The 14,863-nt window shown below is 38.0% G+C and overlaps 1 protein-coding gene across 1 annotated transcript in view; it reads left to right on the top strand.

Annotated features, from left to right (window-relative positions):
• Positions 1-14,561, top strand: part of PRDM6 (PR/SET domain 6) — a 74,295-nt gene extending 59,734 nt beyond the window's left edge. The window contains exons 6-7 of the mRNA XM_054398108.1: positions 6,455-6,631; positions 14,447-14,561. Coding sequence (XP_054254083.1) covers positions 6,455-6,631; positions 14,447-14,561 — 292 coding nt within the window. The remainder of the gene's footprint in view (positions 1-6,454; positions 6,632-14,446) is intronic.
• The last annotated feature ends 302 nt before the right edge of the window (positions 14,562-14,863 follow it).

Here is a 14,863-nt window from a genome sequence, read left to right as displayed (position 1 = left end):
TCTTGTATAACTTGAATCAAGTGTTACCAAAACACAGGCTGGATTTTTAGTCTTCCCTCTTAGAAGTGAACATCGTTGATTTGTGATTACAGATTCATGACATCTTACTGTTTTTTCTCTCCTGTGCCTATCCAATTTGTCCATGTAGAACAGCTTCAGCAAGACAAAGCAGAGCATTTTTAGCTTAGAATACCCCACAGCATAGCAGCAGAAAATTATCTTGATTGGAACAAAAGTTGGTTCCCCTAGGAGCAAAGAGTAGAGAAAGGACTCAGCACATCTGAGGAGGTTTGGGGTGGAAAGGAGGTAAGTAAAGATTCTGACTTGAAGTCTTGAACCCCAGAAGCTTTCAGGAAGGTTCAAAACATAATAGTTAACACGTTTTTCTCCATATCGACACTGGCTAATTTAGTTTATTTCCTTTTTGTCTTGTTGTGGTTTGTGAATCCTGTTCTTAAGAATCATTGTATCTTGTGTTGTAGAGACAGCATAAATCCTAAATGAGTTTGCAATATAGTTAGGATCAATCTGTTGCATAAATACTACAAACTGCAGTGCTCTGTGCTGTGACACCTATGTGTCTTCTGTACTGAAAAATGACTTACATCTCTATGTTCTCATTAAACAAATCGTGCAGACTCCCTGTGGAGGCCAGTTCTGTAATGCCACCTTTGCTCCTGTGAGGTGTGCCATCAGCATAACTTCTTTAAAAGCATTTCCCAATAGGTCTTTAGAGTATTATGTGGGATGTCAGTCACATGAACCTGTTTAAGATCACTCCAATTCATTGAAATTACTAGAATAACAGTTTTGCAGATTATAACTGCTAAAGGATTCTCATATCCCTGTTTCGAGGTCGTTACAGGTTGAGCTCACATCACAGGAAGCTTTTTGTACCGGTAGATCAGCTATTTACTGATACAGTGGGTGGAAAGAAGATGTCTTTGGTTTCTTATGCATACTGCATTACTCTGAAGGAAAAATTCCTGAAGCGTTGTACAAAATTTCCTGGAAACAAAAAAACAGAGAATAATTTGTGAAAACATACTTACTTGCTAGCCTGAAATACTGGGTGCAACTGACTGATTTGTGTTCTCTCAACAATACCTGCAGCACCTCTCTGGCTGATAAACAGTTTCCCATTTATTGTCAGCGATTTGTGAGCAGACTAGCCACTGCATCTTTGATGTTACTGAAGCAGTAGGGCCTGTCTTCTCTAGGAAATGACTTTAGGCTATCTCTTCTGGCTTGGTATTTGTTTTTCAACAATCCTGACTACCTACAAGCATGAGGTGCAGGGAAAACATCTCTGAATCTGTTCAGGACTCCACGGACTGATATTTGAGACAGGCTTTAAAAAGAGAAAGAAATGTTAAGTCATTTAGATTCAGAAAACATCTTAATGAGAGCAGACATTCAAAAAAAGCCAAGATATACTTAATTCTGTTAGGCAGTAAGAAAGAAATGGTCCCATTTACCAGGCAGATGATTTAATAAATAAAAATATATTGAAAAATTATTAATACAAAATTATCTACTGTGTTTGTTATTTTTTATTGAGATTAGGATTTTAATTTAAATTAAAATTAATTTAAAATTATTTGCAGGTTTACTTATAATTCACCTCTCCCACAGAGATTTTTTTTTTTTTAGTTATATTTTGTAGGGCTTCTCTTCAAACTTCATGGTGACTGGGGTTGGAGTGGCTGTTGAAGGTGAAGAAATAAATCCATCCATCTGAGACCTTCTGAGGCTTTGGGACTTTTTTTTTGAGATTTGCCCAGACAGAAGCATTTTAAACAAGTATTTCTTGAAGCAGGATACATAGATCTGTGTTGGGTTTTGTTTGTTCGTTTGTGGTTTTTTGTTTTCATTTGTTTTGTTGTTGGCTTTTGCTTCCCCCTGCTGCAGAAATGCCACACCAGCATATCTGGGAAAGCTCCAGAAAGGGGTAACCAAAAGCCTTTGCTCAGAGTGATTAATTTTTAGAACAAATTTTTTTTTTAACAGCAACCATTTTTCTGATAATGATACAGTTTCTTTTAATGATAGCTTTCTTCTTTCTCGCTATGACCACCATATTCAAGGTATTGGTGTTGATGGAGGGCAGATGGCTGCAGTTCTCAAAAGCTCTCTGTGGCACATTTTCATATACATTATGTACATCTGTGTGATATAAAGTCTCACAGACTGGCATGTAAATTTGAGGAAAAACTCACTCTGTAGGTAATTTCAAGGTGATAGATTGTGGATGTTAGCTGGCCCTTGCAATTATTAGACATAATTTTACTCAAGTCTTTCTGTAGCACCTCAGTTTATCAAATTGAGATGTTTTTGGTTGTTTTTTAAACAGGAGCTTGAAGTTCAAAGTTAATGTATCTTTATCTCTTAAATCACAGATCAGCCCTTTGGGTACAATGGAGTTCTACCCTGCAGTTTCAGACCCTCACAAGTCCTTTTTTCACTTCTTCTTAGTCCTCAAGAAGGAGAAAAACAGCTTTAACTGCATGCCAGGCCCTCTGCCTTCAGTTAATGCTTTCTAGCTTCTCTAAGGTGAAAAAATGACGGCAATATGCTAATTTGTCTCCCTGATCTGACAGAGTTTCATTGATAGAGTTGCAGGTATTCAGGAACCCACCGTTAGAATCAATCTCTCTTCTGAGGATTGCAGTGAGATTCCACATGCCCCTTGAAAACAACAAATTCACTTTTAAGGAGGCTTCAATGGCAACTTCTTAATGAGAAAAGAATTTAAAACAAAAAGTTTGAAAATTCAGAGGACAATAATAGCAAGATTTTTCAGAATTTTAATAATTCAGACTGTGAATTTTTTACAGTTTATAAGTTTATATTGGTTGGTTGTATTTAGAAGTCAGGAATTAGGAAGCATATTGTACTATCAGATAAATATTAGAAGATAAATAATTAAAAGCTGTGTCACTTCTGCTAAACAAAAATCCAAAAAGACTCAGTTTAAATATACAATTGTCTGCCAGCACCTATTCTAAATTCAAAGGTATGGATTTTTTCTATTTTCCTCATGCTATGCACAAAGCATGAACTTCAGTGAAGTTCAATAACCCTTATGGCCTAGCATGAGTTTTGTATTGGTTCTATACATGATGTAATTTTATCCAGAAAAAAATGAGCTACAAATGTGAGAGAAGTGAGAAAATTGTAAGCTGAAAAAAAAATACCATCAAACAGCAAAATTATTCAAGAAATTGTCAAAATTAGAGAACAAAAAGTATTCTTGACTGGTTTGGTTTTTGAAAATATAACTTGGAAACCCTCAAAATTTAAATAACTATAAAACCTGGAAACTATCACAGTATTGTTACTCTTTTCTGAATTTCAATTTGAATGCCCTGTGTTCCTATAGTGGTCTGTCATGTAGTCAGGTTTTTCTAGAGACCCTACCATCTAGTCAATGACTCTCTACATGAAAGGGTCTCTATGAAAAGCTGGTGACTCTACATGTTCACAAACCTAGATATCTGCTTGGTGATACATGGTGTTAATAACAACAGTATAATTTTTCTAACAGGAGAATTTGCTTATAGATAAGTAGGTTCCCTTTCTTTTAGCTCAGACATGAAGACATAGAACTAGAAAAATATGTAGTTAGGTGTTTAATTAACTTTAATTTTGAATTTTTGAATTTTTTGAACATTAATATTCTGGAGCAGCAACAGACACCTGGGCTGTGGCACAGCTATGCTTATGTTCACATGGGTGCAGTGATGCTCAAAAAGGCACAATATGTACTTGGTTATTCCAGTGGAAGTTAGTTTTCTGGGCTGGGGCTCCATTCAGTCTAGCAACACATTTTTGAAAATGCAGCCTATAAAGATTACTGGTTTTGTCACTATGTCCCTGCTCCTTCTGTCTGTAAAGCTCTGCTATAAAGAGGTAACTGTCTTAATTCATTGTCTCACTGCAGACCACAGTGATGGCAGAAGACATAACAGCTACATCAAAGACAGTCCTGCTCCGCCAATGTACTCACTGAACTGAGTGTTGCTAGTGTTCAGTCCTTCTGCACCACTTTAATTTTTTTTTTAAACAGCATATTGATTTTATTTTCTGCCAAGAAACATTTCTGAGAACAGTAAAATGGTTACCAGGGAACAAAATGATAATTTTTATACTTACTGATTTTTTTTGACTCTTTGAAAAAACAGTAGTGTTCAAAAGTTGTCAAAATTTCGGCATATTTGAACTTGCAATTGTGCAAAACAGATACAACATTTTTACAATTTTATAGTGTTTCAATGCATTTGTAGGATTTCTTTTTAAAATAAGCTTTGTTTAATGCATGCCATGTATCTAGCTTGAAAAATTTACCTATACTGTCCAATTTTTTAATGTGAACCAGAATCACCTGTATATAAACTGAAGAAATGCACTCCTTGCTAAAAGGAAGGTGATGTTTTTAATCATTGTTTTCCCAAGATATGGACGAAGGAAAAAATAATCAAATTGGTCTAACTATAGGTGATTTTTTTATGGAGGTTTTTCTTGAGCATCAACCACTGAAATGTGTTCTGAGTACATTGGTTAATACCCTTTGCAAACATGAAACTTGTTTTGAGTCAATGTAGGAGGTAAAAACATTTTACTTGGCATCACAATGTTTAATTATAACTGTTTTGGAATTTTGACTATTTACAGCCATGTTGCAGTGTAACTTTTCACTTAATGAAATTAATCACACTAACTATTAAAAAAAAAAAGAAGATTAATTGGTTTTGTGTACTCTTATATCATTTATTGTGGTAGCTGTTAAAAATAGATAACCAGAGGCTAATAGTTGTTAATGGTCCCTTTCACTATTAGAAAATCAATGTTTCTTGGATGCAGAGTATCTTAACATGCTCTTTTGGCTTAAAAGTGTTTAATTTCAAAATATGCAAACAAATAAATCTGTATTCACAAATCATCTTTGTTTGCCAGTGCATGCATTTTCACGTCAAGTTTAATAAATATTTCCTCTGTAAATAAGAAGAGAAACAGAGATTCGTTACTTAAAAAACCCCAAAAAATTTTTTTTTTTTGAGTACCACATCATCTTGATTAAGTAAGATTTCCACAGCTTTTACACATTTCATTGAAACTTGTTGGAGAGGAGTTAGATTTTCAAGTGTAAGTAATTAAAATTGTAAGCTATTGAGTTATTGACCAAAACTGAGCTATTAATCAAGCTAAAAAATTCTACAATCAGGGTTCAGTGCTTTGAAGCACTGCAAAATAATAGTATTTGTGTTCAGTGATGCAAGTAGCCACAATTAAGCAGTTCACTTGACAAATGAGATAGTTCACATTATTTTGCACTTAATTGAATTGTACATGCTTGGCCACCATTGTCTCCTTCCCTTTAATTTTGTTTTCTAGCAATTTAAACATATACATTTATTAAAGAGAGAACAATTAAGTTCCTGTTGGCCACTGGCTCTAGAAATGCAGATATCAAAAGCCGTGCCTTAAAACGTCGTGCAGGGCGAAACTCATTTATATCCCTCTAGAAAAATTCTTAATTTTCTCAGCAAAAAGTCTGATGATCATGCAGGACTCTGCCACTGACTTAAATCAAATGTGAAAAGAATAAAAACCTTGTAGGATGTTGATATTAAATGACTTTTACCAAAGAGAGATATACAGTTGTAGGGTCTTTACATTTTATTTTAGGTAGCAATGACATTTGGATTCAGCAGTCCTGTGTAAACTTGATGTTTTGTATCCTTTTCTTTCTGTGTTTACAGTCTGTTCTGATTCTAAATTTGTAACATATCAGTCAGTTTTGTTTGTTCATTGTGTTCGTTTTAACAAACTATGTTGTTGAAAACCTAAGTTCTGTATTTTATTTCAAGATCACAAAAAAGGCTTTTGCAGGCTGAATGGGAGAAATGTGTTAAGTGCAAATATTTCAGTAATAGGAAATTGTAACATGATGGTTATTTTTTTTCCCAGTGTCTCTAATGAAAAGTGTGATCTCAAAAAATATAAGGTCCTCCAAAGCAATATGAAGAATCCACTCAGAATATAGGCATAGCAACCAGCTACACATTTGTAGGTGAAACTGTACCTGGCACCAACAGATGATTTCATTAGTATCTTGCTTCCAATGCGTGAAGAATTTTTAATGCCCAAGGAGCACCCTGCTGATTTTGGGAGATATAAGGCAGGCATGTGATGTGCAGTGCAGGCTCACTAGTTTGCTGAATTATGTTTTGAGGTGCATTATGCCCACAGACTCTCAGTCAATTCCTGCACAACCATTTTACATTAAGTAAGGAGGTAATGAAGCTTTGGATATGTATCTCCCCAGAGAGCACCAGAGAAGTACACCTGCAGTTCTTTTTGGAAATTAGTGGGAGACCAGATGCTCCTGCCCACATCTTGCTCACATCAGTAGAAAGCACTGATGGTGTGGTTTTTCTCTTTCCCATTGCAGGCCCTACCAGTGTGGTCACTGCTCCCAGTCTTTCTCCCAACCTTCAGAGCTGAGGAATCATGTAGTTACACACTCCAGCGACAGGCCTTTCAAGTGTGGCTACTGCGGTCGTGCCTTTGCTGGTGCCACAACACTCAACAATCACATCCGGACACATACTGGGGAAAAGCCCTTCAAGTAAGTACTTGAAGCCAGCATCCTTTGCCTGCTGAGATTAGGGTGTGAAATGCATTGCTTCTGTTCACTGGTATCACTGCTCCACACCAGCACATGCAGAGGTTCCCTTGAAAGCCAAAGTCAGATCACCACATAAAATTGTTGTGGTGTGGCTAAAACCAGAATTAAACCAGGCTTGATTTTGGGTGCCTTGCAAGCCCTCAATGATTTTCTGTCCTCTAATGAGAACTTGATTGCTTTAATTAAATGACATGCTGCTACTAGAGAACCATAGCTGAAAATACACTAAAGACTGGAACAGGCTGTGCTGTAAAAGCATTAAAATGATTCTTTGTTGCACATATGCTGAGGTAGATAGACCTTCACATAAAAGCTAATTTGGAACTGGTTAAATAGAGGGGATAAATATACATCTTTTTTTTTTAGTCTCAGAATTACTGAATAGAGAAAGTAAATTTGAGGCCTAAGTTTGGTAAGATCATAATAATGAATTGACAGCATTCAGCTGTTTGAATTAAAAGGAAGTGCCTAGTCAAGACTTTTTTAGGTAAAAAGACTGCTTATTTCTGCAGTTTACATTTACCGAAATTACAGCCAAACACACACCAGAGTCTCAGAACTTTTCCTTCTGTGCTCACCTCCAGCCCTAACATAAGTGATCCAGATGGATTTTACCTTCCATTGCACAAGACTCTGCATAGGAGGTGTTCTCCAAAACAGAATACACATTTTCCATATTTGTGTCTGTGCCTTTGCTGAGCTGACAGGCAGAAGTTGTAAAACCATACTTGGAATAATCTGAGTCTGGAAGAAAAATAAAGTATTGATATCAATGAATTATGTATTGATACCACTTGTTTTGGAAGCAACCCAATATTCCTACAAAGAATGGGAACCAATGTGGAAGAAGGTGTGTGTTTCTAACCAAGAACTGTCTGTCCTCCATCTACTCTTCTCCATTTGTCTTTATTTTCTACTTTTACTGTACTGTGCTCTTGATCTGGTTAATGTAAGAGAACTCAACCATGGGGCCTGTCAGAACCCCTCATAACAAGCTCAGTAGAGATACCAGTAGAGATGCTTTGCCTCCATATATGGTTGAAAGGAAGCATGGCCTTCATACATGTCTCTGCTGGGGGCAAGGGGACAGAGCCAGGAACCAAATACTGCATACCTACTATAGAAGAGCTTGCATACCAGAGATCATGGCTAGGATAGTGCTGTTGGTGGCAAAACTCAGAAACTCAGAGCATCTAAACTTCTCCTCTGAAGCCAGTCTGTTGAATGCTCAGAGCTCATAGAAAGTGAGCCAAAAATAGTGTGAGCAATCAGATTGATTTTATCTAGTTGCTGTGTAAATAGATTTTAGTAATTAATGGAAGAGGTTTCCAGGTCAAAATGGAAAATAGATTTCTTTTAATGTTAAGGTGTTACTTATGTGTAACCTTGTTGACTCCACTTAATTTTTTTCCTTAACATCCTGTTTTTGTCATGTTTCCAATAGATCTGCTATTTTACCCCATTTAGAGTCATTATTTTTCCCCTTTGGTTTAGTAATTTTTCCCCCTTTTCCAAAGTGGTCTTGACTACAGCACAACTTCATTTGTGCAACTTCATTTGTGAAGGGCTTAATATATGTACTGTAGTCAACAAATGGTCTGGGATTTTTATTTGTTCATTTTGCCCTACTTTTGCCTGAACTGTTTAAATATTCTGTGGTGTATCTGCCCATTCTTAAAGCTGTAGGGAAGACCAATAAAAAATGTGGAGTTTTGGCATAATTTCATTCTTTTAAGATTTTTATTAGTTTCTTCCTTAAACTCAAGAAACAGGTAGTGCCAGTTTCTCTCTGGAAGACTTGTTGACATATTTGCAGTAAGTTGACCAGTAATTTCACATGAAGCTAAAACTGGAACTGCAGATCTTCCCATCCCTACTAGTTAGATAAGGGGACACATATGGTCTGATCCTGCAAGCTGTTCAAAAGCGGCAGATTTGCTTCCCATGCAGGACTGCTTGCGTTTAAGAGAGGGGAGGGGCAGAAAACTTATCCAGAAGTCGATATGCTGTCTCTGCTGGAGGAAGAAGAGATAGCTGCAGCCCATCTTGATGTCTCATCACCATTTAGATCCTCCTTTGAAAAGGACGGGTCAAAGACCTGGTATTAAGTAAGCTTAGGAAAAAAAAAATAACAAATTCTAGTAAACAAGAATAATAAAGAGGGGAAAGAACAAGACTCATCTCTCTTGATTATGCAATTTAGGTTTTAAATATTTGTTTGCAAAGGGATTTCGAGTATTCACTTGCAAAAAAAAAAAAAAAAAAAGAGTGCAAACCCAGAAAAGCCCATTGAAATAGGGTTTCTGTATGTCAAAGAGTTCTGTATGTGTGATAATGTGCATTCTTCTCTTGAACTATATTTTTACTATTAGCAGTACTTAAATTCTAGCTAAATTAGTTTTTAAATTACAGGTATAATGTTAAAGATATTACTCTGCTGGATTTCATAGGTGAAAATGGGTAGTCAGCAGAATAGTTAAGTTACCTCTACTGTGAATGCAATCTCACTATTTCTAATGTAGTAAGACAGTTTTGAAAGCAGTATTTGAACACATTACAGTGTGCATAGACAAAGCAGGCAATATCAAACATACGTTCATATGCTAATTTTTTTCAGAGGGTGTTTTCAAAAGTGGTGAACATGGGATGACAGTATTTTTCATTGTTATTTAAGATGAAGTCTGTGATTAGTTAAAAAGCTTTTTCTGTGGGAAGACACTTTCTTTGTAGGTCTTGGGTAACTATGGATGTATGGCCAAAGACTTTTCTATTTGCTTTTCATTACAGATAACAATGCTAAGTGAGGTTATCTGTAGTCAAAGCTTTAGCTGTATTGCCTGGACTGCAGGTCCAGTTAGAAGGGATTTCTTTTCATGTCATCACAAGCTATCAAGTCAGCCTCACCACTGTAAACTTTTTGTGTATTCTTATCTTGCTGAAGTCTCCACTATGGCTGCTAGTCTGGGAACAAAGCTCTTAAGTAAATGAAAAGGTAGGAGAAAAAGGAAAATCATTGGCCATCCCCATTTTCTTAAATCCTTCTCTCCCAGTCTCTTCCTTTTCAGTAAAGTTTGAGAATAGTTAAGGGACTTCTTTGCAGAATCAGGGTTATGCAAACTTCTAATATTCAGGAGTCAATCAAAAAGAATCAGAGGAAAGATTATTTTGCATAGGGAAAACCCAGGTGTTTTTCAGTGCTGTTACTGAAATGCAAGTGAGCATTCATTCCAGGTTGAATACAGATGGTGTACCTGTAGTGACATCTCAGCTTTGTCCTGGGTATTTGTTTTGTTTCATTTATTAACACCTTCAAATGAGTGAAAAATGTGGTGTAAGAGTAGTTCTTGAGCAAAATATCAAAATGTTTGCTTTGAAGATATCAAATGAAGATATTATTTCCTAAGATAGACTCTGAGGATTTTCTGCAACTGAAGGCTTTCACAGAGGTTGAGTTAGACTCAGGAATTAAACCAATCCAGTGTGTAACCCCCTCTGTGTCAGTGTTTTGAAAATAAAGTGAAGCAAACAAGAAGACCAGTGACAATGAGGGCTATCTAACCAAATCCAGAAAACCCAGTACTTTAGAAATATCCAAAAAACATTGATGTTCATGTTGTTTGTGAATTTAGCAACCACTTTGTTTACAACCTCCACCTGAGAAAAAACACAGGCAAACCTTGTCGTAGTCTTGTGTTTGATGAGGTTGGATGTAGTAGTACAACATTGCTCCTTACAATAAAAACAAAGGCACAGGCATATTGTCAACAAAATTTTTTTTCAGGGGCTGTTTAAATTACTCTTAAATGACATAAGATGGCTGAAGTGGAAATCAATTGGTTTCTCATTATTGCCAATACTTGTATGTAAACTTGAGGCTTGAAAAAAACTTTGATCTATATTCAAAAGCCTGGGTTTGGGCTCATTCCCATGGTTAGTTTGTGAGTGGTGCCTTGAGATGGGACCATTGCTTTCTGACTGTTTTTCCTTCCAACACAACAGTAAAACCATGCATGCACATGGTCATTAGTCTCACAGACACAAGTAATTGCAGTGGTTGTTGTGCTATTACAGGCTGGGAAAGAATGGCTTATAGAGGGAAAGAATCATCAAAATTCAAAAGAAAATATATTCCTCCTCTTCCTCCCATTCCTACATATCATAAGATAGTTACACTCACTGCTTTGGCTGTTACCTTCACCCTTCTTCTTGGCTTGTATCCAGCAATAATTTCTCTGGATCACATTGAAGAGAGGAGTTAGGGGCCTAATACAGGTCCCTGCCTGTAAGTCAGGTACTTATATATCCAAATCTGTAATCTTGAAAAAAAATATCCCCACTCTTTGCATGTGTCTAGGAGATACTAGGCATCTTAGGTACTACTTGAAGGTTACCCAGGTCCATGAGAAAGCCAAGGGTATTAGGTGTGTTGCCAAAGGCTTTAATCTCACTTTTATAGAATCATAGAATCAGTCAGGGTTGGAAGGGACCACAAGGATCATCCAGTTCCAAACCCCCTGCCATGGGCAGGGACACTTCACACCAGATCAGGCTGGCCAGAGCCTCATCCAGCCTGGCCTTAAACACTTACAGGGATGGGGCCTCAACCACCTCCCTGGACAACCCATCCCAGGCTCTCACCACTCTCATGGTGGAAGAACTTCTTCCTCACGTCCAGCCTGAATCTCCCCACTTCCAGCTTTATTCCATTCCCCCTAGTCCTATCACTACCTGATATCCTAAAAAGTCCCTCCCCAGCTTTCTTGTAGGCCCCCTTCAGATACTGAAAGGCCACAAGAAGGTCGCCTCAGAGTCTTCTCTTTTCCAGGCTTAACAGCCCCAACTCTCTCAGTCTCTTCTCACAGGAGAGGTGCTCCAGCCCTCTGATCATCCTGGTGGCCCTTCTCTGGCCACCTTCCATCATGTCCATATCCCTTTTGTAATAGGGGCTTCAGAACTGAATGCAGTACTCCAGGTGGGGTCTCACCAGAGCTGAGTAGAGGGGGAGAATCACCTCCCTTGACCAGCTGGCCACACTTCTCTTGATGCAGCCCAGGCTCTGGTTGACTTTCTGGGCTGCAAGTGCACATTGACAGCTCATGTTGAGCTTCTTGTCCACCAGCACCCCCAAGTCCCTCTCCTCAGGACTGCTCCTCTGTCACTGCCCAGCCTGTATTTGTGTTTGGGATTGCCTCGACCCAGATGCAGGACCCTGCACTTTGTTTTGTTGAACCTCATGAGGTTGGCTTGTGCCCACCTCTCCAGCCTGTCAAGGTCCCTCTGGAGGATCCCTTCCCTCCAGCGTGTCTGCTGCACCACACAGCTTGGTGTCATCAGCAAACTTGCTGAGGGTGCACTCAATGCCACTGTCCATGTCGCCAACAAAGATGTTGAACAAGACTGGTCCCAGGACTGATCCCTGAGGGCTGTATAGTGTAGAGAGCACAGCCCAACCAGCAGCAACATTTGGCACCCACATCTTCTCTTTCCAAAGGACAGATGCTTGTAGCTAGAGGTTTATTCTTTTCTGGCTTCTACTTAGCATTCTTTTTTCCTGTGTCTGCATGAAAGTGTCCCAGAACAGTCTCTGGTTGCGAAGTTAGAACACTCACATGGCTGAAGAAGCTTGTGGATAAAGGATGGGAACTTAACATTTTAAAGAAATACAGTGAGCCTTGCTCTGTGCTTTCAGGAGCAATGCAAGGTGCTGAGTGAATGTGGCACCCAGCTTTAGCCTCCCAGGCAAGCTCCAGAAAGGATAAGGAGGCCTGCCACAGCTTCGTGATCAGTAGTTTTAATGAGTAACTGTAATTTAATTACTTTATAGTCTTTCTCTGATTCACATATGGCCCCTAGGCATCCTGACATAGCACATTTTATTTATTTGGCCAGGCACTTAGAAATAGAGTGTTGCCACACCTGATTTTGTAGGTTATTTTGCAATTGTGCCACCTAAGCTCAGTTAGGCAAAGATCCAAGCCTCCTACTACTCAGCAAGGAAAGCACTTGTCTTTGTAGACATCAAAATAACAAAACTATCAAGTTCAAGTAGATGGCAATATCTCATACAGGCTACGTTAACCCTGCAGCCTTAAAATTGATTCTAGTGCCTCTGTGATAGATATATATTTATGTATATAAAAATAATACAATAATTTGCAAGTTTGTCAGGCAATGAAAGGTAGTATATTTTGACACACTAATCCAGTAACTAATCAGTTTTCTAATAAACAATCAGCAGTACACTAATGTGTCATCAGCATTTCAGGAGCTCTGGAGAGTGGATGATCTGCACATAGACGTTAATGAATACCCCAAAAATCATTAAGTGATCAATACTTCTGAGTTATTTTCATTGAGCTGATAGGTCTGATACATTAAAGCTGACATTTTACATTTGTCAAGATCACAGTGCAGTTTTTAACAGAGGAACAGGCTGCTAAAAATATTCACTGAAAGACAATCAAAGAAACACAACTTAGAAGTGTTGACATTTTAGATTGGTACAGTAGCTTGAATGAATGTGATGTCTGTGCTAAATGCTCCTGAAGCAGAACTTGCTTACAAAAAACTACTAATGTGAAGAATATTCCATATTTATGCATGCCTGAAAATATCTTTATTTTCTTCTTCTTTCTTTTTTTTTTTTAGCAGCTAGATCAGTGACAGTTCATTTTCTACCATTCACATCAGTGAACAGAGAAAGATGAATATGAATTAGCTGAGCCTTTTGTTTTCCTCACTTCTCCTTTGAAGGTGAAGAATTCACCATAGTGATGTTTTTATGATAATCTTCTTTGAAGATAAAACATCACACAGTACCATTAAATCAAAGCTTACTTTTGGAGCAAGCAGCATAGAAGAAGAATCTGCTGTATCTGTATTTGTGACTCATCAAACATCCCTATCTAGTGTTCAGAATGCAAATTAAGAGGGCAGTGTTTGGGAGATTAAATATGATAGACACTCTTTCAGAGAAGAGACGGGGAATTAATTCCAAGCTAATGATAACCCTCATCCTATCCCCTCCAGAATGCAGTGGCTTTGTTCATTCATTCACACATCATTTTTTTGTAGATTATGGTTCTCTAAATAGAGAATAGCATAGAAAAAGACACAACGTAAAAGACAATATAACAAACAGGGGTGACAGCTTTAAGTTCATGATCAACCCAAAGATTTGTCAAAGAGCATGGGTATTTTCAGATGGTAAAGCAACCACTAACTCTATGGTGCCTATGTAAAATGAACCCCACTTCACAGTCAGATCAGATAAACAAAGAGTTTTCTCTTGTTCTAGCACTGAACAATTATTGCTTTGTGATTTTTCTTCTTCCAATAGGCAATTGTGGATTTTAAATTAGCAGAAGGTGAAATTCTATTTGTCATCAATTTCTCCTAGGGGTTACAGAGCAGAAAACTGCAGACAAGCTGCTGCTTTGATGGCTCACTCCTAAAAATCTCTTTTTGTTCTTTATCTATTTGAACTGACAGTGATCAGAGCTACAGCAGGACAGGCCTCTCTGGAGAAATCACCTTCCCCCTGTCTATTGACAGATTCCTCTGTTCTGAATCAGACAGGCCTTGTCCCATCATAGGCATCAAGGCCTTGGAAGTAGCCACCAATTAAACCTCTTGAGCCAGTAAAATCTGAAGCCACTTTTGAGTGTCTGTTCTGATTAAGCAGGATGAGACAAAGCCCATCACCCTCCCCCAGAGCAGCTCCCTGGTCTCAATTTTCTCTCTTGCCTTCACCAGGTGCGAGAGGTGTGAGAGGAGCTTCACACAAGCCACCCAGCTGAGTCGACACCAGAGGATGCCCAATGAGTGCAAGCCAATAACAGAGAGCACAGAATCAATTGAAGTGGATTAACTGATTGACTGGTTGGAATTAAACTGCAAGGAAAGTCATGATTAAATGTCACGGACACTTAAGCAAAACCAAAGATTTCCTCTGAGCAACTTTCAATCAGTCCCAGAAAACCAAAAGCAGTAATAAAATAAGTAAGATGTTAAGAGATATTGATCCTGGCATGGAAGTGAGACCAGGAAAGAGATTATTTATTTATGACTAGGGATGAGTCTTATTTCAATTGACAAGTTACTTGGGGCTGTTACCATTTCAAGTCCCACCATGTATTGCTTTAATACTAGAAGCCTTTATAATTGTTATTT

The sequence above is a fragment of the Indicator indicator genome, chromosome Z, assembly GCF_027791375.1.
Source record: "Indicator indicator isolate 239-I01 chromosome Z, UM_Iind_1.1, whole genome shotgun sequence".
Lineage (NCBI taxonomy): Eukaryota > Metazoa > Chordata > Aves > Piciformes > Indicatoridae > Indicator > Indicator indicator.
This window is presented reverse-complemented; position numbering and strand designations above follow the sequence as displayed.